The sequence below is a fragment of the Syzygium oleosum genome, unplaced genomic scaffold (genome assembly GCF_021117445.2).
Source record: "Syzygium oleosum isolate NSW1041296 unplaced genomic scaffold, Sole_v2.1 Sole_v2.13, whole genome shotgun sequence".
Lineage (NCBI taxonomy): Eukaryota > Viridiplantae > Streptophyta > Magnoliopsida > Myrtales > Myrtaceae > Syzygium > Syzygium oleosum.
The window spans coordinates 1,587,840-1,612,680 of NW_026607497.1; the positions used below are offsets into that span (position 1 = coordinate 1,587,840).

Here is a 24,841-nt window from a genome sequence, read left to right on the forward strand (position 1 = left end):
CTAGATCTGGGTCGTTGACGGCCGCCTGCCCTTCGCCGGCTCCGGCGAAGAGTTTCAACTTTTATTTAATAAAAAAGCAAGTGTCTTACAACTATAATTTTCCAAACGCTATTTTACCCAAAGTTGCTTTGCAATAGATTTTTAAGTTACAACTTACCAAACACAATTTGCATTTTAGAAAATTCCTTCAACTTGAAAATCCTTTGCATTTTGCCAAAGACTTTCTCTCAAAGTATTCCCAAACGCAGCCATAATGGATGAAATTGGGAAGGATGTTTCCACTTCTCTCCAGTGAGATATAAAATAAAATGATAAGAAATTTGTTGAAGAGTGCTTTTTAAACAATGAAGAAAAGAATTCGACCAATAAAAAAAACAAGGAAATAATGAAATGTAATAATTTTTAATGCATTGACTTTTCTTTTCATTGTAGATAGTTAAATCTTACAAAATGTGTTTGTCCTGTCCCGCTCGATCCACCAGTTTTTCTGATAAGAGAGAGTGACATAAATAATCTCTTATCTTTAATTTAATGTGATTTTTAAATTTTTAATTTGTTCAATTTGGTTTCTGAATTTTAACTCAATATTGAATATGGTCCTTGAACTTTAGATACACGTTCAAATTAACCCCTGAATTATATGAAAATGTTCAATATTGTCATTCCATATATTCTAAGGACTAATTTGAATATGTATATAAAAAGTTCATGGACCACATTGCAAATCGGATTAAAGTTCAAGAATGTTATTGAAAAAATTAAAAATTCATAAATCATCTTGCATATTTAACTAAAGTTCGGAAGCTATTTGTGCCATTTTCCGAGAATTTAGTATTTGCCCGGTAAGAAACGAAAAGGAAAAGAAAAATGGAATCATTTGTAAAAAATCCACAGCTCCGAACTGAAGTCAAAGTTACGAACTTTAACTCCACCTCCTGAAGATCAGAAAAGCCATAGCCAAGAGAAGAGAGAGCGAGATAAGGAAGACCCACCGGAGCCAAGCACAGCGAAAGCACAATCCCGTTGTTCTCTCAAATGGGTCTTCCTTCTTTAACCAGGTTGGGACATTCATTCTCCGAATCACACACCCTTCTCTTGCTTCGCTTCCGTTCTTGCTCATTCATTTGACTCTGCTATTTGGGGGTGTCTGGGCAGCGCGTGCGGTTCGCTAGGTTGCTGCAGTTCTTCAATGTCGACCGTGCAGCTAGGGTTTCATTGCAGTTCCCTCGACGCGTTCTGGGTTCCTCGTAAAAGAAGGAATTCTGGCCGGGGTTTTCACGTGGCTTGCTCTTCCTCTTCACCTACTGGTAATTTGGTTCTTTTTTTGTCTGTCTTTTCAGTAATTTCCCGTAAAGTTTACTTTTTGCGCCGTTTCGGGGTGTTGAATTTTCGTGGTTCGCACTCTTGCGTGTTGTGGATTATCACTATGCATGAGTTGAATGGCTTGTGCGTAAATCTAGAAGTGATGCTTTGTTTTGGTGACAAGAAGTGTGAGAAGTGGATTCGAAATGACTGCTGGATAGGAAGTTTCAAATTGTATCGCCAAGGTCGATGTGGATTGCACTCGAAAGAATGCTATAGAAGTACTGCTTGAACACGGTTTTGCTGCCATTAAGTTGGCTCTGATTTTTCTTTTGTGGTTATGTCTCGTCTTGGTTTGATAACTATTCTTGTTTGGAAGTTAAACTTATTGGATCTGTGTGATGTCTGGTTGTTAATACTGTGGGAAAAGATTTCTGGAGTTCTGCTCCAAGGTTGTTATTTTCTTTGTAGAAATATCACAGTGATCTCTGCTTTGCTTTAAGTAAGATTAGTTGGTAAATTGATATGATTGGGAAATTGTATGTCAGGCTTCACATTGGGTATAATCCACAAGGAATGGTTTTTCCAATGGTATTTCGCATGATGGAGAGGTGTAGAGGCTAGAAAATTGGACCAGCAATAACTTTCCTATAGGACGTATTCTCTGTTATCGAAAATACTTATTTGGAGCGTTGTTCATTCACGTTCAATAAAACCAAGTCAATTATTCTCGTGTTAGGCCCCTTCCATCTTAACCTGCTTTTTTGTAAGGCATCACCCTAGTTGAAATTTCATGGTTTAGATTTGTGCTTGAAGATACGTCGGTTTTATTTGCTCTATGAATATATTTTACGTTCAGATCCACTCTTGGTGAGGGCTGCTAGAGGAGATCCTGTGAGTAGGCCCCCGGCATGGATGATGCGACAAGCAGGAAGGTATATGGCTGTTTACAGAAAGCTTGCAGAGAAACATCCATCCTTCAGAGAGAGGTCAGAGACCACCGATCTCATTGTGGAAATTTCTTTGCAGCCTTGGGAAGCTTTTCATCCAGATGGGGTTATCATTTTCTCTGACATACTCACCCCTTTACCTGCATTTGGGGTCCCATTTGACATCGAAGAAGTAAGAGGCCCTGTAATCGGGTCCCCAATTCGTTCTGAGGAGGCCTTGAAGTCATTGCATCCAATTGACTTGGAGAAACTTCATTTTGTGGGAGACTCCTTGAGGATCTTGCGGCAGGAGGTAATTGATGATAACATAACATGCACTTGAAGGAGTTTCAGCTAAATTTAAATTGACAGTCACCTATAGAGAAATAATTGCCATTATAGCTACTTGCCTTTTGAACTTGTCTTTTTTAAAGGTTGAAGGGCGGGCCGCTCTACTTGGTTTTGTCGGGGCACCGTGGACAATTGCTACATATGTGGTTGAAGGGGGTACGACTCGGACATATACTGTCATAAAAAGCATGTGCCATACAGCGCCACATGTATTGAGGGCTCTTCTATCTCATATAGCTCAAGCAATTGCAGAGTACATCATCTTCCAGGTGGAATCTGGAGCTCATTGTATACAAATATTTGATTCATGGGGTGGACAGCTACCTCCTGATATGTGGGAAAGCTGGTCAAAGCCTTACATCCAACAGGTAGCAGCTATTTTTCATTCTGAATTCATTTTACCTCCTTGACACAGTTTCTTTGCTAGTCATTTGGTACTACTTACTTTGTCTTGTTACTGGAGTTGCGCTACGCACAGAAGGTCTGTGCATAAGCATGGATTGCTGATTGTGCATGAGGGCTTGGTCGAAATAGTTGCATTTTTACTTGGTCTCGAGGGAGAACATTAACTTTACGTGTCAAATTTTGGAAGAGGATATTGTTGACTGCAAGCATCTCTCTCCTATTTGAGTTATTGCATCCTTGTTCTGCCAAGTTTAAGCACAAAAAAAGATACCAAAAGAACATTTTTTTTATGTGGAAAAAGCTTTAGCTCTATTCAGGTTTATAGTTCTTTTCTCATCCCATTTTGATCTGATCCAATGACCCACATGGGATTGCAGATTGTGGATGTTGTGAGGAAGAAATGCCCAGGAACTCCGCTTGTCCTATATATAAATGGAAACGGTGGTCTTCTTGAGCGAATGAGAGAAACTGGAGTGGATGTGATTGGGCTGGACTGGACTGTGGACATGGCAGATGGAAGGAAACGGTTAGGTAGTGGAGTTGGCGTGCAGGGTAATGTGGACCCTGCTTACTTGTTCTCTCCTCTGCCAGCCTTGACTGAAGAAATTCAAAGGTCAATATCTATTTTTTTTACGTTGTCTTGATTTTTATAGGTTGAGTAGCTAGCTTCCTTTTAGTTAAAAGCTTTGGTTTGAAGCCTGCAATATTTGCTTGGTTGTACTAATGAAATTGTTCTGGAAATATAGCAAAGCAGAAGCCACGTCAATGAGTTTGATGTGGACCTATTTTATGCATGAATTAGGGGATGAAAAGTGTAGCTAGGGGATGGTGCTTGATGGCTGACGATTTTGGTTCTCTAAAATAAGACAGAAATCTACTCACACGACGTAGTTGTTAGGATCTGGCCTAGATTGAGGGAATTTTCATTGAAGATTCTGCTTTGATCATATGTGGACTAGTCATAGTGACTCAGAAATATTGGCAGCTTAAGTTTATTTTGGCATTTGGATAGGTAAACAAAAAGATTACATTCATTAGAGTTTGATCTGACTCGATACATTTTCCAGGGTTGTGAAATGTGCAGGGCCGAAAGGTCACATTCTTAATCTTGGGCATGGTGTCCTTGTTGGGACTCCTGAAGAAGCAGTTGCCCATTTCTTCAATGTAGCCAGGAGTTTAACATATGATTCATTTGTACAAGGTCATGCGGCAGAGAAAGCCACATTGGTAGCGTGACTGCAGACAATTACTTTGAGCAAAACCATCTTGTCAAAGCTTTAGAATTTCAGGATGATAGCCCGACCTCTCTGCTGACTTCTCGCCTTCCTTTTGAGTTTCACAGTTTTGGGGATGCATTGAAGGGTATGTACATGGCTGTGAGCAATCTAATATATCCTTTTTCAGTTCAATCTGTAAATCAATATTGTTCAAATGTTCTGCAAAATTGCATTTGTCTCATGACCCTTGCTTTCTCTGCCTACCGTTATTTTCTACCTTTTGTATTTGGGGCTTTTTTATGATCATGATCATGTAAGATTCAATTACATTTTCCAAATATTCATCCTTATGATCAGAATTCTTGTACTCTTGTTGGTTTTTTTTTGGTCGAATACTCTTGTTGGTTTGGTTTGTGCTATATGTTTACTTTGCTGAAAAATGTTAATTGGCAAAAGAAAGAAAGAAAGGCGATAATGCGTCATATAAACTATAGAAAGAACTTCTGATGCTATAAGATCATAGAGAGAGATATTATGCGATTAATTGTCCTTGTCACTGGTGATTACAATTTCCATTTCTTAATCATGACTCCTATGTTGGACAAAATTAGGATATGCCTAGGACAAGCCTAGCCTAGGTATGCCGACACATCACAAAAGCATATGATATGCATCACTTTTTCTCAAGGGGCACACTCTAGAGATTGAGGGTGGTCCACTGCTAAAAACATTATGTACCATTCCCCCTTTTGGTGTTGTTCTTTGCGAGATCTACACTGATTTAGTTTGAGCTTATTTCAAGGTGATGAGTGCTTACTCAAATCTAAATTATTTGCAATTTGCGATTGCGGATTGTCGCTATTTATATGTAGCTTTTACTAGCTTGTACTGATTGTTTGTCGGTCTCTCATCTCACCTTGTTATGTTTCGCTATTCAAAGCGTCCAAATGCATGAACTTTGCTTACTCGCTCACGGTGCATGAACTTGGGTCATTGACCTAACCAAAGTTCCTCTAACATGCACTTTTAGGATGGCCTATTCTTGGAGGCCAACGTGAATTGTGAATTTAGAGATACTAGGTGGGGATTATTGTCAATGCCTATGTCTCCTGGTTGACAAAATCATGCCACATAGAACTTAGACCATAGCATAGCATCCGATCGATTTCCTTTGTTGTGCTCTGGTGGATGTCCTTATCTTTTCAAAGCGAATGCCATCATAGTGTTGAGAAGCAAACAGTCATTTTAATCCTCAGTATTTGATATCCACCTGAATGTAAATGTAGATTAAGCGTATCACTCAAGTTAGATTTCCCATATTACCTGCGCAAATTATCTCTTGTTTCGGATGCCCACACGGATTTCCAAAGGATAATTGTCAAAAAAGTCATAAACATATTGTATGGCGGCTAATTCAGTCATAAATTTTTCAATTGCGCCAACTTAATTCTAAATCTTTTGACGATTAACCAATATAGCCTTTTCGGCCAATTTTAGATGAAAATTGCTGACGTGAACGCTAGTCGTCTTACGTGATACAGTTGTGTTGAAGTTGAAAATTTTTGCAAATTTTTAATACTTTTTTGAATTTTTTTAACTTTTCCATTTTCCATGAGGCTAGTGAGGGCTACCCTCGCCTAAGCAATCGTTGCCCACGCCAGATTTGGCGATGGCGATTGTTGGCAAGGGTCACCCTAGCCGATTTTCACCCTTGTCGACCACCCCTTGCCTAGGCTCGCCTGTGGTCGGCAAGTGTAGCCCTCACCTGTTGATGGAAGCCTGCCTTAGGGCAAAAAGAAAAGAAAGGAAAAAAAAATTAAAAAAAGTTGCAAAAATTATTTATGTTAGTGCTGGCATTGCCACGTAGGACAGTCGATGACAATTTTAGTGATTTTTTTTATCAAAATTGATCGGAAGGACTATATTGGCAAATCGTCAAAATGTTTATGACTAAATTGGCACAATTGAAAGATTTATGACCGAATTTACAGCTTTACGATAGGTTAGGACTTCTTAAACAATTTTTCCCTTTTTCAACTCGCATCTGTCCTTATATAGGGAGGTGCAGTATTTCGTGGGGAAAAGTGCCGAATAAGTTCTAAACCTTTTGGGGCAGTGCCAAATTAGTCCTAAACCTATTTTTAGTGCCAATTGAGTCCTAAACATTTTGATATAGTGTCAATTTAGTCCTTTTGGCCGGATTTTGCTGACGTGGACGTCGGCCGGCCGGCGACCGGTCACCGGAGCTGACGTGGACAAAATTTAATAATATTTTAATATTTTTTTGAATTTTTTTTCTTCTTTTTTTTTTCTTCTCCCTCTTCCTCCAGCCGGTCGTCGGAGCAGCGACCGGCCGGAGGCCAGAGGCCGGCGAGTTCGACCTCGCCGGCCACTAGCGAGGCACGCCCTCGCCGACGACGGCGAAGGCGAGCCTCGTGCTGGGCTGGCGAGGTTCGCCCGGCCCTCGCCATGGCCGGGCGAAGGTCGACCTCGCCAGATCCGGCGAGGTTGGGCCTCGCCCAGCCGCCGGCGAGGCTCGACCTCGCCAGATCCGACAAGGTCGAGCCTCGCCCAGCCATGGCGAGGCTCGCCTTCGCCGTCGCCGGCGAGGGCGTGCCTCGCCAGTGGCCGGCGAGGTCGACCTCGCCGACCTCTGGCCTCCGGCCGGTCGCCGCCCCGGCGACCGGCTGGAGGAAGAGGGAGAAGAAAAAAAAAAGAAGAAAAAAAGAAAAAAAAATTCAAAAAAATATTATTAAATTTTGTCCACGTCAGCTCCGGTGACCGGTCGCCGGCCGGCCGACGTCCACGTCAGCAAAATCCGGCCAAAAGGACTGAATTGGCACTATATCAAAAGGTTTAGGACTCAATTGGCACCAAAAATAGGTTTATGACTAAATTGGCACTTTCTCAAAAGGTTTAGGACTTATTCAGCACTTTTCCCGTATTTCGTGGGTCTAGGGATTTCATTCACCTAAGTTGAGTACGTAGATATTAGCCGGTTCCACTTTTAGATTTCTTTTCCCCTTAAGGCTGTTTGAATGACATTCTCCTTCATAAGTTTGACGTAGAGTACATGTATCTGGGTCTTTCCTTAGGCAAGTAAATGAGAACAACAATGATGACAAGGACAACAATAATAATAAGTTAGCAAAATTGAATTAAGGAATTCTTGACTAACATGCAAATCTTGTGAAAATTACCAAAACAATCCTAAATTTGTTGTTCGGTTGTCAATTCAATCCTAAATTTTTTAATTTGGCCAATTTCGTCATGTTCCTCCAAGAATTTTGATACTGACAAAACTGTTGTGATTTGATAGATGCAAATGTTGTTGTTGCTAAGGTGGCATCTATTAACAATCCGATATCATTGAATCTATCCTAAACTCTAAGTGAAAGGATTCAAAAGATTGAATGGACCTCAAGGATGAACAAGTCAAGAGAATGGGAAGTTTGTGAGGACTTGGAAGAAGCAGTAAGTGAACAGGTTTGTGGAAGCCTCGTTCACGTATGTGCTCAAGAAGATTGATGGAATATTGTCAGCCAATTAAATGGGCACAATTGCGGGAGGTTGATAGAAGCTAGCTATTACTCATATCAATTTGAGAAGATTATTATTGATCACGTCGGATAATTAACGAAATTTTGGATATTGCTTTGACCGTTATTACGCATGGAAAGAAATTTGACAGTTCGCAAGTCTGGAACGGATTTGTTCACTTCGAGGAGAATCAGATCAATTATCCATTACACCGTTGGGCAACTATTATTTCCTTATTTGGAGTCTTCATTCTTGGAAGCAATAAGATTGCTGAAAGATGTGTTTGTATGGCCAAACAGGTCTCTAGTGATTTTATTGTTATCTGGAATGGCAAAATTGATCATCTCGAAGATCATTCAACGATCAACTTAAAGCTTAACAACTATAAAAGGGATCAATGCAAGGCAAAGTAGATAGAGATGGATTATGAGAATTACAAGAACTCTTACTTATTATGTGTTCAATCGATTCACTTACTAAGAGTAATACACTTACTGTAAATTTTTTGAGAAGTGTACAAGTGCCGTAGTGGTGCATGTAACTTGAAAGTGTGATCTATTAGCTTCGCGTAGAAACAAGGCAAGCTACAACCGTAATGACTTAAAGAACTACTAGTGAAATCTAGCCTTGCCAATGGTTGTTAGTCTCGAAGAGTAGATGGAGGCTTGATATAAATCGAACCACTACAAACCTGCGTGCATCTATTTCTATCCCTTCACTTGCAATTTAAATTGTTTGATAGAAGCACTGCACACATATTAGCAACATATTCTTGCATCTATCAATTTGTTGTTGCATATATTAACTGGATTTTGTTTAATTCTTCAAAAATTTATCAAGTAAATGTTCACCCTCCTCTAGATTATATCACTTGCCATAACAAGCCCTAAACCGTTTGACGATTTGCTAATTTAGTCATTCCGGTCAATTTTGGTCGGCAATTGCTAAAGTAGACACCAACGGTCTTAGGTGACACTGCCGACACTGATGTAGATGATTTTTGTAATTTTCTAAAAATATTTATGAATCTTTTTTCCTATTCTTTTCTTTTTTTTATTATATTTTTTCCTCTTTCCCTCCGCTAGTTGTTGGGGCCTTAGCGATGGCCAACCGTCTCAAGTGGAATGGCCGGCACTAACTGGACTGCCGTGTCTGTGATTTTCGGCCAACATTTGTTAGAATGACTATATTGACAAATTGCCAAAAAGGTTTATAAAAAAATTAGCCAAATTAAAAATTTAAGACCGAATTGATATCTCTAAAATAGGTTTCCGCTTTTTATCAGTAATTATCCCTGTAAAGCTCAAACTTCACCAACCTAGCTAACGGTGTAGCTACCTTTTCATTCATTCTTTTCTTCCCCTACCTAAGCCTCCTTAGCCAAGTATGTTTCACAAGAAGATCAAAAAGGGCAAAAAGTGTCAAATTAAATAAGTAACTATTAGAGAAGGCACTGACCCATGATTGTCGAATTGAATAAAAATAGGTTGACATGACTATATGAATAGAGAGGAAGCAAAACGCTTACCTATGAATGTTAATTTATAGTTTTTTTTAATAATTATGGAGAGAAGCTGGACCATTTCTTGTGCTCAGTCATCCATTCGCAAGAAGTGGCAAACAAAGTGGCCACGAAGAGAAATACATTCTTTAATTTGGATTTTATTCATCACTAATGCGGCTCATAATCACACCTTGATAGAGATTGGAGATAATTATTCCCTGACTTAAACAAAATATAATAGTTTTGAAAGCGCTTTTTAACTCGTTAATCGTTACTAAATATAAGCAAACTCAATAGAGAATATCGACCTTAATATTTTATGGGAAAAAAAATTCTTAAAAGCCCATATATCTTCTATTAAGATGAACTATAAACAACATCATAATTTGAAATTGTCAAGATAATTGCCAATTGAGCCTCATAAAATCTCTCTCATTCTACATTTGAATTAGAATCTTCCTCATTCTGCAACCACTCAAATTGATTTCTTAAAACAATTTTTTCTCTTTCTTTGCACATTTAGAACATTCTTCACTTTTTTCTTCCCATGCATGTATATCTACCTAGTCATAACTATGTACTGACCACCAAAAGTGAGGAATTAGCCATCTACAGTCATCACAGCTATCATTATATGCCCATCCTAACTTGCTGATTTGCTGGTCTTTGCCATCTAGTCTTCCATTTTGTCTTAATCGCATTAGTCTGCTAGCCTAAATTCAACTTTAACCAGCAAACCTCCGCTGTAAAAAATTGAGGAAGGAAGCTTCAAAGATCAAGAACTTTGACCCCTTTTATTTGGCTAAATTGCAAGGTGGGGATTTACAAGGAAGGCTCAGGAGCAAACGCAAACTCAGTAGGAAGTAGGTTCCTTCCGAAGTGTGACCGCGTCAGAAGAAACAATCCCTCTCAATAAAACTCCATAGATTGCTGTGTCTCCATGTGAACGTTGTGCTGCGTTTAGCACACGATAACACCTTGATGACTATTAAGGAGCACCATATAGCTTTAGAGACAACATCAAAAGATTGCAGATCTACTGTTAAAGATCTTTGAAAGAGAGATTTATTTTTTCAATGAAGAGGAAATGGTGGTGCCTGATTGGGTCAAAGATACTAAATCTAATGTTTGAAAAGACAATGAGGAATCCAAAGATGTTAAAAAATGATGAATATGTGGGACATCAAGATCTTTAAGTGGGGAATACTTCTCTAAGGTTAACATATTCATTAAACTCAGGAGTGGTTTGATGGACCTGAACAAATATCATTTACGTACAATAAACAATTGCTAGTGTAGAAATATATATGTCATCGAATGCATAGCAATTTGATCAACACAGATTAATAAGATAGATTCATGAATGTGCTATGAAAGATTATGCAAGAACACAATGAAACTGCATGGGTAGCATGATATTCCATGCAATATCAATATAATTTCAAGTAAGAACGAGTTTATATAAAATATGGAAATAGGCACCATGCGTGGTGCAGAGAGAGAGAGAGAGAGAGAGAGAGAGAGAGAGAGAGAGATCTGTCTGGGAAAGTTGCAGTGGTCATATACTTGCATCAATAGTTATACATATGGGGGAAGACATTCATGAACTTAAATGTTCCAAATCTCCAAACAGTCATCACCTGAGCTGAAAAGATTGGAAAAGAAGAAGAAATTGAGACTCACCCACAAGACAAGTATTCCCTGGATCACTGCTGCCTTGGATACTTGCCTCTCTCATTTAAAGAAAAGTACAGTCCTTGAGTCATAAAAAAGCAATCTTGATTCTGGGAAAGACTATATATGATAGGCAATAAGGGCTCCAAAGAGTGATTTGGACTTTTCTGGCTTACTCAAGCTCCTGGAATGAGACGAAAAATAATTAGAAATCCACAATCAGGAATTCAAAACGTCAAAATGTTCAATGACCACATGCTTGGTACTCAACATGTGGAAAATTATTAGCATGATAATTGACGGATCTCACATTGACATACACATTAGCACATTAGAGAGTACATATTGCCAGATATACTTCAAAATGTAGCATGACACTAGAAGAACTACGTATATTAAGCGGTGTCGTATTGGGATTGTCTTGGTATGTACTTTCTATGTCTGTTTGTGCAAAATAAACACCAGAAGAGAGGATTGATTAATGAAAGTACTGTAACTTGTATTGACATATATTATCCACGACGAACACTGGGTTTCTATTTGCCTGAATATGTGCCTATATATATAGGAATATAATGCTTGTGGATTTTGCATCATGGGTAAAATGACAGCCAGTAGCTCGTATCTGATGCAGAGAAAAGGCAATCTGACTTGTGTTGTAATCTCAATTTCGGTGTTATTTTAGCATTACCAGAAGAAGCATGATCCAACAAGACTTGTATTATTCTAGGCACAAGATCTTAGCATTGGAGTGTGATGTTATTAACACAACAGATGTGATGTTATTAACACAACAGATGAAGTGATCTAACAATTGTTTTATCATGTGTCCTCATATACCCAGTCATTCTCACCTTGCTAATCAAGATGTGAGTGATTTGAATGAGGGGATCTGATTTCATGTCCATTCATGGCGGGCAAAAAATCGTGCGGAATCTAAAAAGAGTTACGATCATATAAAAAGAAAGCACACATAAGCGAGAATTATTTAATTAATTATTCAAATCAAAGAGCAGTTGAGAGAGAGACAGAGAGAGAAAGAGAGAGAGTTTTATCTACCCAGCATCGAATGTGTCCTAGGAGTGAAAAACGTCAAGGAAAAAGTTACTAAGTACTGTTTCTCTGTCTTTTCTCATAGCAAGTGCGTACTATGCAGATTAGGGTTTTATGAAGCTCGTGTGTGGTAGGGTTTTCAAAGAAAGGACTACTCATATACAAAGACTAAACATGAAAAAACGTACGCATACTCCAACCATCATGATGTGCAAACTTAACCTTTCAACAAGCACATCCATCTTCCTTAAGCTAAATAAGCTGGATCAATAAGCTAATATAATCATCATATAGTCTCCATAACAATTGCATATATTGCATACTTGATCAACAGATATCATCATCTCAGCCCAGATCAACCCAGAAATGAAGAAACTATAGAGAAATTGAATTACCAGTTCCTAGAATTTTTGTAGCTCAAGATTGGTGAAGAGGAATGCTTGAGCTAGTATCACCATTGGGCTTCATCAAACTCCGATTCGGTCTCTTCTTTTTCTTCTTGTAAGGGATTCCTCTAGCCTTAGCCTGAGAATCCCTAACTTCACGTAAGTAGACCCGAATAGAGCTACTGGCAAATGGGTTTGTCTCTGGCAACCCGCCGTTTTCTTCATAGGCAGCCCTGAGCCGACCGATGAGGGCATCAAGGCTCCCCCACGCTTGCTTGAGTGGGCATGTGCAAGGCCCCGGCGGCTCTGGCTGGCCAAAGTACACACACCCGTTGAAGTGCACCTTAGTCTTTCCAAACTGATCGAGGTATCGGAGGAATTCCAAGACATGAGTGGAGTTGCACTGGGAGATTCCGACTGGAGGCCTTTGGTTGCTCAAGTACTGCCCAAAAGTGTTCCAGTCTCGTCGCTTCTGTGACTCGTAGCGACTCAGTTGAGTCGGTTGCGGCAGATGGTCGCCGGAAGGCACGACGGATCTCGAGGATCCTTCTTGTATGGGATCTTTCCCTCTATTATCCATCGACACGACAAAGCTTTCTTTCCAGGAAATCAAGAATTTTTTCCTTCCCTTCTGGTTTCTTTGTATGAGCTTGTATAGGATCAATTCCTATCGGAAGAGAAATTATTGAAGAGGTTTCAAGAAGAAGAATAGAGAGGAGGAAGTGGAGGAAGATGAAGTTAACATCATGGGGGCTACTCGAGGAGACATGAAATGGGTCCTTTGAAAGTGCCTTTCGCTATAGCCCTCATTTTTCTTTTTTCTTTTCTTCCTTCTCATTGGTATTATTTTGTCACCTTTGATGTACTATCACCGATTAAATTATTCTTTTCTTTTCCATTTAAAATATGATAATTATTCTTCCATCGCCCAATGAATGATTATAGTGTGCATTAGCAAATTTAGCACCACTGTTTAGTGGGCACCCGAGTCTATCCAGTCTGAATATAAGATTATTTGAGTTAGGGCGGCTTTCATTGTGTTAGTATATGTGCCTAGACCTATATACATCTCTCTAAAATAAGATTAAAAAGGAACTAATCACATATCACCAAGTATACTGTGAGAGTTCAAAACCAGAATTCAGGCGATGATTACTTTTGGGATAATAGGTTAAAAAGATCTGACTAATCACTTTTTCAATTACAGGCTAAGTTCACTTAATATTGGTGGATTGAGTTGATGTTAGCTCAAGAAACACATGTTAAACACCGAATCCAACCCTAGTGTTCTTCTAACCTTAAACGCAAAGCAAGGAATAATGACTTAATTTAAAAAAATAATCACCTCCGCTTCCTCATAGTCATATTATTATATCTGCAAGCTCGTGCACAATTAAATTGGAACTGTGATGTATGGTGTAAATATTCTATGCGTGTTATAATATTGTACGTGGTGAATGCGACGTAGGTGCACATGCAAAATGGAGTAATTAGTAATTTCGCCTCTGATTGGTACAGGGATTTGTCTGCTCCTTACGAGGTGCAGATGCTTAGGAATGACCAATACAGTTAGTTAATTAGATTTGTCTCCTCTTTAAGCTAGGCTCTTGGAAGGTACTAGCTAGCAACTAGCTTATATGAAAATGGCTTTTCCTTGAGAGGAATAAGGGGAGAAGAGATGGAAAAAATATCATCACAAAACACATATTTATAAAAGTATTTACTATTATTTTAGCTTCTAGAGAATTGGATTAATATATATATTTATTTATTTTTAATTTTTTTCTTCAACGTGGGTATTCAAACATCTGGCATCACATTATTACGTACACCCGTCTCATCCACGCCCATCAAATGATGATCTATTCACAAACGTAGTGAACGTGGCTCTTGAAATTAACCCGAGTAGGAGATGCTATATATAATTCGAACACGACATCTGCTATATGCCCATTTGGGTCTTGACCACTTGGAGATTCGAGGTTATGTAGGCTATAATTCTCCTGGACTAATTAATTGTTTTTTGCCTAGTTGATTTTGCTGTCTGATGACGTGGGTTAATGTTCATGTACACTGCAACAATCTGAATTTAGTAACTCAAGAAAATGCAGCAGGAAAAGGCGGGTCAATGCCCTTTCTTGCCCTAATGTTTTTCAAAGTAAAGCATCTGAAACCTTTTTCTTTAGCGTCATTATTTCACTTATGGACAACGTTAATATATAACGTCAGGTGTCCAATTTTGACCTAGACGTGGGGCGACCTCGTTTTCGATGACTGAAAAATGTTTATTTTCTCATTGCAGTCGAGGGCTTCATCTGATGCAGAGTTCTAGGATCCATAAAAAGAGTGATTGGAATCATTGCAAATTAATGACTCCTAGTATTGAGGCGCTTGATTTCGATTTCCCTAGGTTGTGTGGTAATGTCCGCACGGTGCTCGATCAACCACTTTAAATATTCGCGTAATATTAGCATCAATCGTCCTTTGTTATGTGTATCCGTCATATGAAAGATTTTTCCTGCAACTTAACCTAATGCATACTCAATTCACTTTTCAAATTCGATTATTCGATGCAATGAACACGCGTGATGACCGACAAGCTACGGACCTAACTTTTTGAGAGATTATAATGACATGAACCTTCAAACCACTTAATCACATCTTTCCTTGTGCGTGCGTATGAAACAGTGCCTATTTTGTTTTCTTATCATCCCTCAGATTTTTAGTTTTAATTTTTTTGCTAATAGTCCTGATTTCATCAAGAACCTTTTTTTGGCCTAATCAATTGCGTGTGAGTAACATACAAGGAATCCTCCACTGGTAATATCAAATAATATCCTCTCGGTACGGATTGGGAGCGATGTTTTTGTTGTTTTTCTTTCTTTTTCCAACTTTTCCCTGACTTTATCATTGTAGACTTTTTTCACGGATGTTGCATAAAAGACTAAGGAATACAAGATTTATGCCCTTTAGCTTTGTTCGCAGAATTCCAGTACATATTGCTCTGTTCATTTCCTTTACGAGGACATGCAGACAGTCCAGGTTTGCATTTTCGTGCTCCATTAGGTTGAGAAGCAGACAGATGTATGTTTTGGCTTCTAGAAGAGAATTAGATGTAGTGCCAAATCAACTCGGTACACGACCTGAAGAGAGTTTCGGAAGGTCCACATCAATCTGATGTTCGACCGTTTCGCTGAGCAACCATACACCTAAAGTTTATTCATCTCAGGGCGTTTTTTGGATAGTTGCCTATGCCTCATACGTTGTTCGCTTGGCTAATTTCTTAGACTGCGTTTAGCAGTTTGGATTCGGATTGGGAGATGATAGAATAAAGTGGGATTAAAAATTCTCCGGATTGTACAAAATCCCATCATCTGTTTGGGGCAACCTTAAACAGAATTGAAAGTCTTTGAAAATCTTCCGTCGTGTCTACCTGCTTCAACCTCCACCCGCCACTTCGGACACTCCCCGTGGTCGTCGTTGTCTATGCAAACCTCACGAGAGGATCACGACCCTTGTTTGTGTCAAAGAAATAGAGAGGTAGAGCTTGAAGGGGTCAATCCGGGTTGCCTTTTAGTTGGAAACCTGATCTTCCAATTGGGTCCTCCAGATTCATTAGCTAAAACAGAGACAATCTTACTTGCACACGCTCGCGGAGTTCTTAAGAACATCAATAAGATTCTTCTTTGCAGTTGCTTCACTTTAATGGTTTCGTATAAACTGCGCTTTTCAGAGTGGCAGGGAACACTGTGTTGGGTAGTCCGGATAGTATAACAAATTATCATATTCAATGTTTGGTGACGTTCTTCAGACCGGATAAACCCGGACCCATATAAGAAATCCAACATACGGGTGGGACTTGGATTGGATAAAAAATTTAAAAGTAACTTAATACTTAATGTTACTTCCAAGGGAGTGATGGAGTGAGACATCCGGATATTGCTTCGATAGCACTGCACAAGGACCACCACCAATATAGTCGATCATTGCACAAACGACGTCGCCTCCAACTTGTCACTGCTAGCTGGCGATCGTGTTCCGACTAGTGAGGGCGAAAAGGAGTTTAAAGATGGTTGTCGTGCGAGGATTGCATAGATCATACTTTCCACCACCTCCCTATCGCATACATCCTTTACATCAAGCTGACCTTTCAAATATTTTTCAATCCTATTCTTAGGTTGCACCAAAACATGATGTGATATTTTTACAATCCGTGGGGATATTTAGAGGATTTCAAATCCCTCTTAATCCTATCATCTTCCAATATAAATCCAGATGATCAAACATAGTCGAAGTGATTGGCGATGGTCACAAGTGACGAGGATTGGCTTTCGTGGTGGTGCTCCTCTCGCAGTGGCTAGCGAAGCAATCTTCCGATGCGTCACTCCATCAATCCATTGTTTTAAGATACCAGGTTTGTGAAGTTATTTTTAAAAAAAATTAATCCAATCTGGGTTTATCCCACACTTATCTCCAAATTTATCCGGTTTAGAGGACGTCGCCAAACATCGGATAGGATAATTTGTTATTCTATCCGGACTCTAATTCGGAATACCAAACGCAGTCTTGAGGTTTGAATTCGGGTTTATTCTTTTTCAATAAAACCCTAGTTCTGTCTTAGTTTGGGTGTTTAAGTTTTATTAAGCCTAATAGAAACAAATGAGAAAGAAGATTATTACAAAATGAGACTGAGTTTACAGCCCAATAATAACATACGGTTGGGCCGAATACCCAAATCTAATTTTCCAAAGCCCATTTCATGCACTTCTAGGATGGGTCAAGAAACAAGTGAGGAACCAATTGGCATAAAATTAGCGAAAAGTCTCGTATAAATAGAAACAAGTGATCTTGTTTTGTGGTACTTCATATGATAATCCATAAATAAACCAAGACTTCAATTATTTGATCTAGAAAAATAAACTTCATGAAAGATTGGGTATTCTGGCCAAAAAAAAGAAGAAGAAAGATTGGGTATAATAGAGGATATGAGGGTACGTATATTTTTCTACATCCTTGATAGAAATTTTCTCCGAACCATACATCTTATCGGTGGCTTACAAGTTAAAACATCATCCATATCTAAGTTTAATTGAATATAAATCATTAGTAATATTCATATCTATAATCACCATTCAAAAGATTGGTTGCAAGAAGTTTCCTCCAACTAGAGATCGAAAACACATGACCCACATTGACTTCTCACTGTAGGATGAAAATTGTTTGGTCAGTAACACATTGGTAAGTTTCAACGCTTTTATGAAAGTACCAACAATCACTGGGTTGTTTTAACTTACCAATTATCTCAGCAATTAATCAATATTTATTTACATAACGAACCAATATGTTAAAGTTATATTTTGAATGAATTCAAGTCGGTAAAGTTACCTGAAGTGTTTCGAATTGCCAATTATTCCAATAATATATCAATATATAACTATTAAAGTTACTGGTGACGTTAAAAACTACTAACCCTTATAGGAAATTGCCAGTCTTGATTTGAGTGATTAACCAATTAATTTTATCTCTACTAACTCTTATTTGAGCGAGTTACCGACATTTCTACAATGGTTCAGAAATTTCCAACGGTTTTAATAATTTACTAACATTCATTTGGCCTAGCTACCGATGTGTTAAATTTACTAATTTTTATATGAAATAATCAACGGTTTTGCTCATGTTTGTTACCAAAAGATAAGGCATTGCAAATTGGTGGGGAAACTTCTTCAAGGATTTCAAGGATTTGTTGGATTTGCTCATCGCCAATTTCTTGTCTACACAAAGGGGTTGATAGGTTGACCAGGCTCAGATCATTTCAAGAGCATTGACTTGCTGGAAATAAAATAAAATATGATGACCAAATAAATAATTCCATTTTTGAACCACTGGGGTTTGCCCTAGTGTCCATCCTTCCTACTTGGGAAGGGGGAAGTGGAGAGTTCGAATTCCCACCTTCTCAGGGGGGCTAGGGGTGGGGACGTGTAGTTTTAGATGTGGGTTTTGACTTCCACGCCCTGCAAGAGGTAGGGTAAAAATCTGAGAGTGAGTTGAGAGTTAGAGTATAACAAACCAAAAACAAAAAAAATTCCATTTTTCCAGCTATTGCTATATATGGGGTCCACCACCGACAAGGTTGAAGGGCCAAGAGTAATTAGACATGCAACAGTTCAATCTTTGTTTGGACTATAGTCAAATTAACTGATTTTCTAAGAGGCAGCGACCTGTAAAGTGTAAAAAGCTAAGGTGGAATCATCATCTTTAATGTGCAAATTATTAGCCTTCGCTTTTATAGATAATTTGTTCGATCAACTTTCTGACCTTGACAACCACTTAAAGTATGAGATAAACTATTCAAAATGTTGTCTAGAAGAAAGATCCAATGCATCTTTGGCTCTAAGGTTGCACGAACGGTCAAAGATGTGATCATTATGACTTACTTGTATTTCACCCATTAAATATTGCAACTAATTTTCATCTCATACACATTAGTCTCAAATTAATTTTGGTCTTATGAAAAATCCCCATTTGGTACCCCTAACCCAAACCTACCATCCATGGTGGATCTCAGATTGTTAACGAAGATTAGATTTGGATCAGGAATACTGGATAGGGATTTCTTTGAAGATGAAAATTAGCTTGAAATCAACGTGTCACGGGGTGCCAGTTTGAGATTTTTAATGATACGGATCCTTTTTATTTATTTTATTTTCAGGAAAGATAGTCACTAATTTAACTATTTTTTTTTACATATAATTTTTTATGTATGCATGATTGTGAGAATGGAACTTACTTGATGCATATTCCATACTCATCGAAGTCGATCAAAATCAATAATCAAAGTCGTTCCTTTTTCTCAATGATAAATTACACACGAGGCCTTATATTTCGAAAATTGAGAGGTAGACGACATATATACATATGGATATGACATCAAAAGAAAATAAAATGGTCACAAAAAATGAGCTAAAGAAAAATTAAAAAGTAATGTATGGATATGTATATAGTGCCTTGGGGCATTGTATATACAATCTTCGGAATGGTAAATAGGCTTAAAATGTGGTATATATGTTATTAAATGAATAATATATGCTCGTGTTATAGGTGATATCAACGGTAACGGGCAACAAATAAAAAGAGAAATAAGTTTCTGTATCTCTATATTATATTATCAAAGAGTAGTTTGAACTCAAATACTAACCAATTAAAAAGTTTCCAAGATAATGTAAGATAATTTCCTAAACTACAATACTTTTCATTAAAGTTTTATTTATCTTGTAATTCACAAAAAGTACCATATCTTCTAATATCTATTTCTCTTCCTAACACATTTATTTATTTATTTTAGTCAGAAACACATTTATTCTTGATTTGTAAAAGATTGACTGAATTGAATGTGGACCGTACTAAGCAGGATTGGTAGTGACGATACGGAACGGTCAAAATCAGCATCTCGAGGACCAATGGCTCCCCTTGATTTAGCTTTAAAATATTGGGAGCCACATCACACGAATATTGACTTTTGGTGAAAGCTTGAACTGTCCATAAAAACTACACGTCCATATATTATTCATATCGTCTGAGATAATAATAAGATGTAAGCAACCTAACTGATATGCCACTTGTTTATTTTTAATCTAAATGACATCACAAAAGCATGTCATACATAATGAGAAATCATTGAGATATAATATATTTTGTTTGGACCTTAAATTTTTACAATTACTTTATATCATTCATATCGTTTGAGATACTGATAGGGTACAGGCAATCTAATTAGTATGCTACTTGATTACATTTAAATAGCATCGCAAAAGTATGTCATACATCATGAGATTTTATTTGGACATAATATATTATATTTGGACGGCGGATTTATACAGTTACCTTGATCATTTTTTTGTATATTTTCATCAAGTAATTCATAATCTCAATCTCCGAATTTTCATAATGAAAACACTTCACTTAGACGATAAAATTTGTAGTCCCCACGATAATATAAGGTCAAAGGAAATTCGAGGCGAAATTGTTTATATTTGGTCACATTTGGAAACCAATTTATAATTCCAATCCAGATCCAGTAAGGCAATTAGCACGGTCCTAAGCATGACCTTAAACTACTTCATTTAGGGCTTGTCGGGACCTCGAAATTCACTAGATATAAAACAATCAAAGGATATTCCATTCTTTTGAGAAAGACAAAAATACATAAGGAAGTGGGGCATGCAAGACATGCGACACATTAAAATAAGCTCGCCATCTCTTGTGGAAATGGATAGGCCATCCGTTAAGGCAATTAGCTAATCAAAAATCCTATTTGCCGAATCTTTGAAGTGCAACGACGGATTTATGATTTATATGAATATAATTTTTCATAAAGAAATAAAGGGCGGGGGCAAAAGAAAAAAGAAAAATAGGAAAGAGTGTTCTTATCCACTCGTCGCTTCTTGTCCCTTGCATTGGCACATCGACCGGGACTCCACCCAGCAGAGGATGCTTCCCACGCGATGCGAAGACTCGACACTCATCTCCTTTACATTAAATAGCGACAAAAACGAAACCGATGTCTACGTTTTGATTTCTGGATTCATGTGAGATTGTGCCCCACCTCTTCCTCCAATTTAAGAATAAAGTACTTTTAAAATCCTAAAACTTTATTATGAAAGTTCAATGAGACCCTAAAATTTTCAAAAAAGTACAATCGAATCCTAAAATTTATCATAAAAGTTTAATCGAGTCCTAAAACTTTTAAAAAGTGCAATCAAGATAAAATGACTTGACTGGACCAATTTAATAAGCTTTAAAACTTAATTGCACTTTTTAAAAGTTTTAGAATTCGATTATATTTTCACGACAAGTTTTATGACTTGATTGTACATTTTAAAAATTTTAAAACTCAATTGCACTTTCATGATAAGTTTTAGGACTTTCAATACCCGTATCCCTCCAATTTACATATCCATTTTGTCACCACCCAACCCCATTTGGTCCCGTTTGCGTTAACCAAAGTTTCAAAATCTCAATATTTAATTCTTTAGAAAGTGTTGTGAAGGCAGAGCTCTTTAATGGAGCTCCTCATTAATTTATCTCCCTGCTCTCTTCTTTTTTTTTCCGAAATAAAGGTGTGATAGATGTTGTGGTGAAGCATCTTGAAACAAACCATGTGAAAGAGACAGTACTCTCCAACATTGTTTGAATAATCGCGTACTCATTTGATCTGTAGAGGCCAAAGATGCATTAGGTAAACGAAGAACGATTCTGCCTTCCATGGATGGAAGCTTTTATCTATCCATGTTTAATTAATGAGGCGGCTTCGTGGTCATCACTTGGTCAATGGTTTGACAGATCACATTGTCTAAAGCTCATCTCCGGCAAGTTTGGTCAATAAAAGAGGCCAAAGACTCGCCACTTTATCCGGAAGCCCGCCTATAAATAGAAAACTCCACCGATGCCCATCACCATACATACCAAGATCGAAGAGCAACAGCTCAACATGTCTTCATCAATGCCTCTGCTACTACACTCTCTTCTCTTGCTCTCCCTTTCATTCCTAGCTCGAGCTGTCGTCCCTCCCTCCGCTCAATTCAAGTTCGTCAACGAGGGCGAGTTCGGGCCTTACGTCGTCGAGTATGATGGCAATTACCGGACCACCAGCATCTTTAGCTCCCCGTTCCAGCTGTGCTTCTACAACACCACCCCCGATGCCTTCACGTTGGCCCTGAGGATGGCCACCACGCGGTCCGAGTCGCTCTTCCGCTGGGTCTGGGAGGCCAACCGGGGCAACCCGGTCCGCGAGAACGCGACCTTCGCGCTTGGGGCCGACGGCAACCTTGTCCTGGCCGATACCGATGGCCGGGTCGCGTGGCAATCGCGCACCGCGAATAAAGGTGTGGTTGGGTTCAAATTACTTTCCAATGGCAACATGGTCCTCTATGACTCCAAGGGCAAGTTTGTGTGGCAAAGTTTCGACTCGCCCAGCGACACCCTCCTCGTGGGCCAGTCCCTGCAGGCCGGAGCGGTGAGCAAGCTCGTGAGCCGGGCCTCCGAGACGGACAACTCCAATGGGCCGTACAGCCTGGTGATCGAGCCCAGGCAACTGTCCCTCTATTACACTAGCAAGAACTCTCCAAAGCCGCTCCTCTACTACACATTCGCCGAATACATGTACCTCGCCAACGAGTCCTTGGCCCAAGTGACCCTCGAAAGCGCGCCGGAGACCGACGAAGGCTATGCCTACGAAATCACTCTGAAATATGCGGCGGCCAACAAAACGAGCGGCGTCGGCAGCGGGCTCATATTGGCTCGGCCCAAATACAATGCCACACTGACCATACTCAGGCTCGGGATCGACGGCAACCTCCGGGCCTACACTTACTACGACAAGGTGGATTACCGGGCATGGGAGGTCACCTTCTCTCTCTTCTCTCGGGATGGAGACTGGGACACCGAGTGCCAATTGCCTAGCCGGTGTGGGAACTTCGGGCTGTGCGCGGATAGCCAGTGCGTGGCGTGCCCGTCGGCCCGTGGGCTTTTGGGCTGGAGCGAGAGCTGCGCGCCGGCAAAGGTCACGAGCTGTCGGCCCGGCGACTTCAGCTACTACAAGCTTGCCGGGGTGGACCATTTCCTGAGCAAGTACACGAAGGGTGAAGGACCTGTGAAGGAGGGGGACTGCGGGGCCAAGTGCAACAAGGAGTGCAAGTGCTTGGGTTATTTCTACAACCAAGAGACTTCTCGGTGCTGGATCGCTTACGAGCTCAAGACACTGACCAAGGTCGCTAATACCACGCACCTGGGTTATATCAAAGTTCCCAAGAAATAAGTCCTTTAAATCTTGCTTGCAACTTGTATTATTATGGTGTCGCCAATATGAGAGAATGATGAAGCTTTGCTGTTACTTCTGCGCTTGTTAGTTTCTCAATAGCATGCAACATGACGAGTGAATTATAAATTAATAATAATAATAACAAGGTATTATTGGCAAAGTTGTATCCCAAAAACCCTTTTATTTCACCCAAATTAATTCTAGGATCCTCGATTAGAGGGACAAATCCAGATCATCGTGACAACATTACATTGCATGAAATGAAGGGTCAAAATCAAGATTGCAACATATCCATCTTTTCATCCGGAGGCACTAAAAGTATTGTTGCTACCCTCCCAAGGCGAACATGAGACGTATTTTGAGAGAAGATAACATATTGTCAAGCAGACGCGAACGGTCTCTCTTACGAGATGGCGCCCACGCCAAGCACATGCCCCTCCTAAAACTTACCAATCGCGACTTGATTTAATTAACGATGCATTCAAGATTAGACTAAGAGCGGCCACTAGTTGATATAAAATTGGCGAAAGGTCTCATATAAATAGAAACAAGTGATCCTGCTTTGTGATGCTTTATATTATGATAAGATGAGCACTAAAATAATTACTATTTCAGATTGAGAATGATACTTAGATAAAACGAGACTTCAGTTATTTGATCTAGAAAATTTAACTTCATGTAAGATCGGGTATGTATATGATATGTGGATATATTTTTCTACATCCCTGAGTAGAAGAAATTTTCTCCAAATTATACATCCTATCAGTGGCTTATAAATTATAAATACCACCATATCCAAATTTTATTAAATATAAATCATTGATGATATCCATATTTTTAACCATAATTAGAAGATTGGAAGGAGGAAGTTTTCTCCGACAATGCTACTGTTTCATAGGGCAAAAATATTTTTACTTGGACCGTAGACTTGTACAATGAACTCGATCATTTTGAGAATATTTTCGCCGTCTCAATCAATGATTTTCATGTAGAGAACACTCGACTTAGATGCGAAAAATTCACAGTTCGCACTATCAAGTAAGATTAAACAAAATTCAAGTCGAAATTGTTTATACTCCGTCACATCTGGAAACCAAATATAATAATCTCAATCCATTAAGACAATTAACTAAAAGTTAATTTCATCACGTGAGCTAAAACTTTTCTTCTGCTACCATGGTGAATCAGAATATTTATATGGGATAATCGAAGGGATGTATCGAGAACCAAAACAGAACAATCACGCAGAAATCAGAGAAAATATACGATGCACGAATTTACCCAGATTCACCCTCGATTAGGGCTACGTCCTGCAAAGAGATTTCACTATATTTTCGGTTTACGGTCACTCAACTCGTTACAATGATAAGAAAAACGAGCAAAATATATATGTACCCCAAACGGGCCCAAAATCTAAACCTATACGAAATCTCTTAATCTTGCACCATACGGGTCAGCGGAACCCCCGTCGGAGGGCGCTGCCCCCGAACCCCCGCCCGCTGACCGGGCAACGGGACACCCGTGTCGGGGGCGCTGCCCACGAACCCCCGCATTCCGCACGCAGGGGTCACATGTCGTCGGATAACACTTCAGTTTCCTTAAGCTCACGTGGGCGTACCCAGTGTGAGAAACAAGGGTCCCCGAAGTATTCGCCAACTCCAACA

The 24,841-nt window shown here is 39.2% G+C and overlaps 3 protein-coding genes across 3 annotated transcripts; 2 read left to right on the forward strand and 1 right to left on the reverse strand.

Moving 5' to 3' along the window:
* Nucleotides 1-902: 902 nt before the first annotated feature.
* Nucleotides 903-4,465, forward strand: LOC115681245 (uroporphyrinogen decarboxylase 1, chloroplastic). Its single transcript, XM_030605116.2, has 6 exons — nucleotides 903-1,058; nucleotides 1,156-1,307; nucleotides 2,162-2,544; nucleotides 2,666-2,950; nucleotides 3,365-3,600; nucleotides 4,055-4,465. Exons 1-6 carry the CDS (start codon nucleotides 1,036-1,038, stop codon nucleotides 4,221-4,223), a joined length of 1,248 nt encoding a protein of 415 aa, XP_030460976.1. The 5' UTR covers nucleotides 903-1,035; the 3' UTR covers nucleotides 4,224-4,465.
* Nucleotides 4,466-10,785: 6,320 nt separating this feature from the next.
* On the reverse strand, nucleotides 10,786-13,114 carry LOC115681287 (protein LIGHT-DEPENDENT SHORT HYPOCOTYLS 10-like). Its single transcript, XM_030605188.2, has 2 exons — nucleotides 12,371-13,114; nucleotides 10,786-11,106 (listed from the first exon to the last, which is right to left on the reverse strand). Exon 1 carries the CDS (start codon nucleotides 12,939-12,941, stop codon nucleotides 12,393-12,395), a length of 549 nt encoding a protein of 182 aa, XP_030461048.1. The 5' UTR covers nucleotides 12,942-13,114; the 3' UTR covers nucleotides 10,786-11,106; nucleotides 12,371-12,392.
* Nucleotides 13,115-21,795: 8,681 nt separating this feature from the next.
* On the forward strand, nucleotides 21,796-23,337 carry LOC115681150 (epidermis-specific secreted glycoprotein EP1-like). Its single transcript, XM_030604996.2, has one exon. It carries the CDS (start codon nucleotides 21,804-21,806, stop codon nucleotides 23,172-23,174), a length of 1,371 nt encoding a protein of 456 aa, XP_030460856.2. The 5' UTR covers nucleotides 21,796-21,803; the 3' UTR covers nucleotides 23,175-23,337.
* Nucleotides 23,338-24,841: the final 1,504 nt, after the last annotated feature.

What these genes read in the sequence shown, in the direction of transcription:
- LOC115681287 (XM_030605188.2), bottom strand. Translation starts at nt 12,941, where the DNA reads ATGGATAATAGAGGGAAAGATCCCATACAAGAAGGATCCTCGAGATCC.
- LOC115681245 (XM_030605116.2), top strand. Translation starts at nt 1,036, where the DNA reads ATGGGTCTTCCTTCTTTAACCAG. An exon ending in GGTCTTCCTTCTTTAACCAG is followed by an intron (nt 1,059 to 1,155) that starts GTTGGGACATTC and finishes GTGTCTGGGCAG; the next exon opens with CGCGTGCGGTTCGCTAGGTT. An exon ending in TTGACTGAAGAAATTCAAAG is followed by an intron (nt 3,601 to 4,054) that starts GTCAATATCTAT and finishes TACATTTTCCAG; the next exon opens with GGTTGTGAAATGTGCAGGGC.
- LOC115681150 (XM_030604996.2), top strand. Translation starts at nt 21,804, where the DNA reads ATGCCCATCACCATACATACCAAGATCGAAGAGCAACAGCTCAACATG.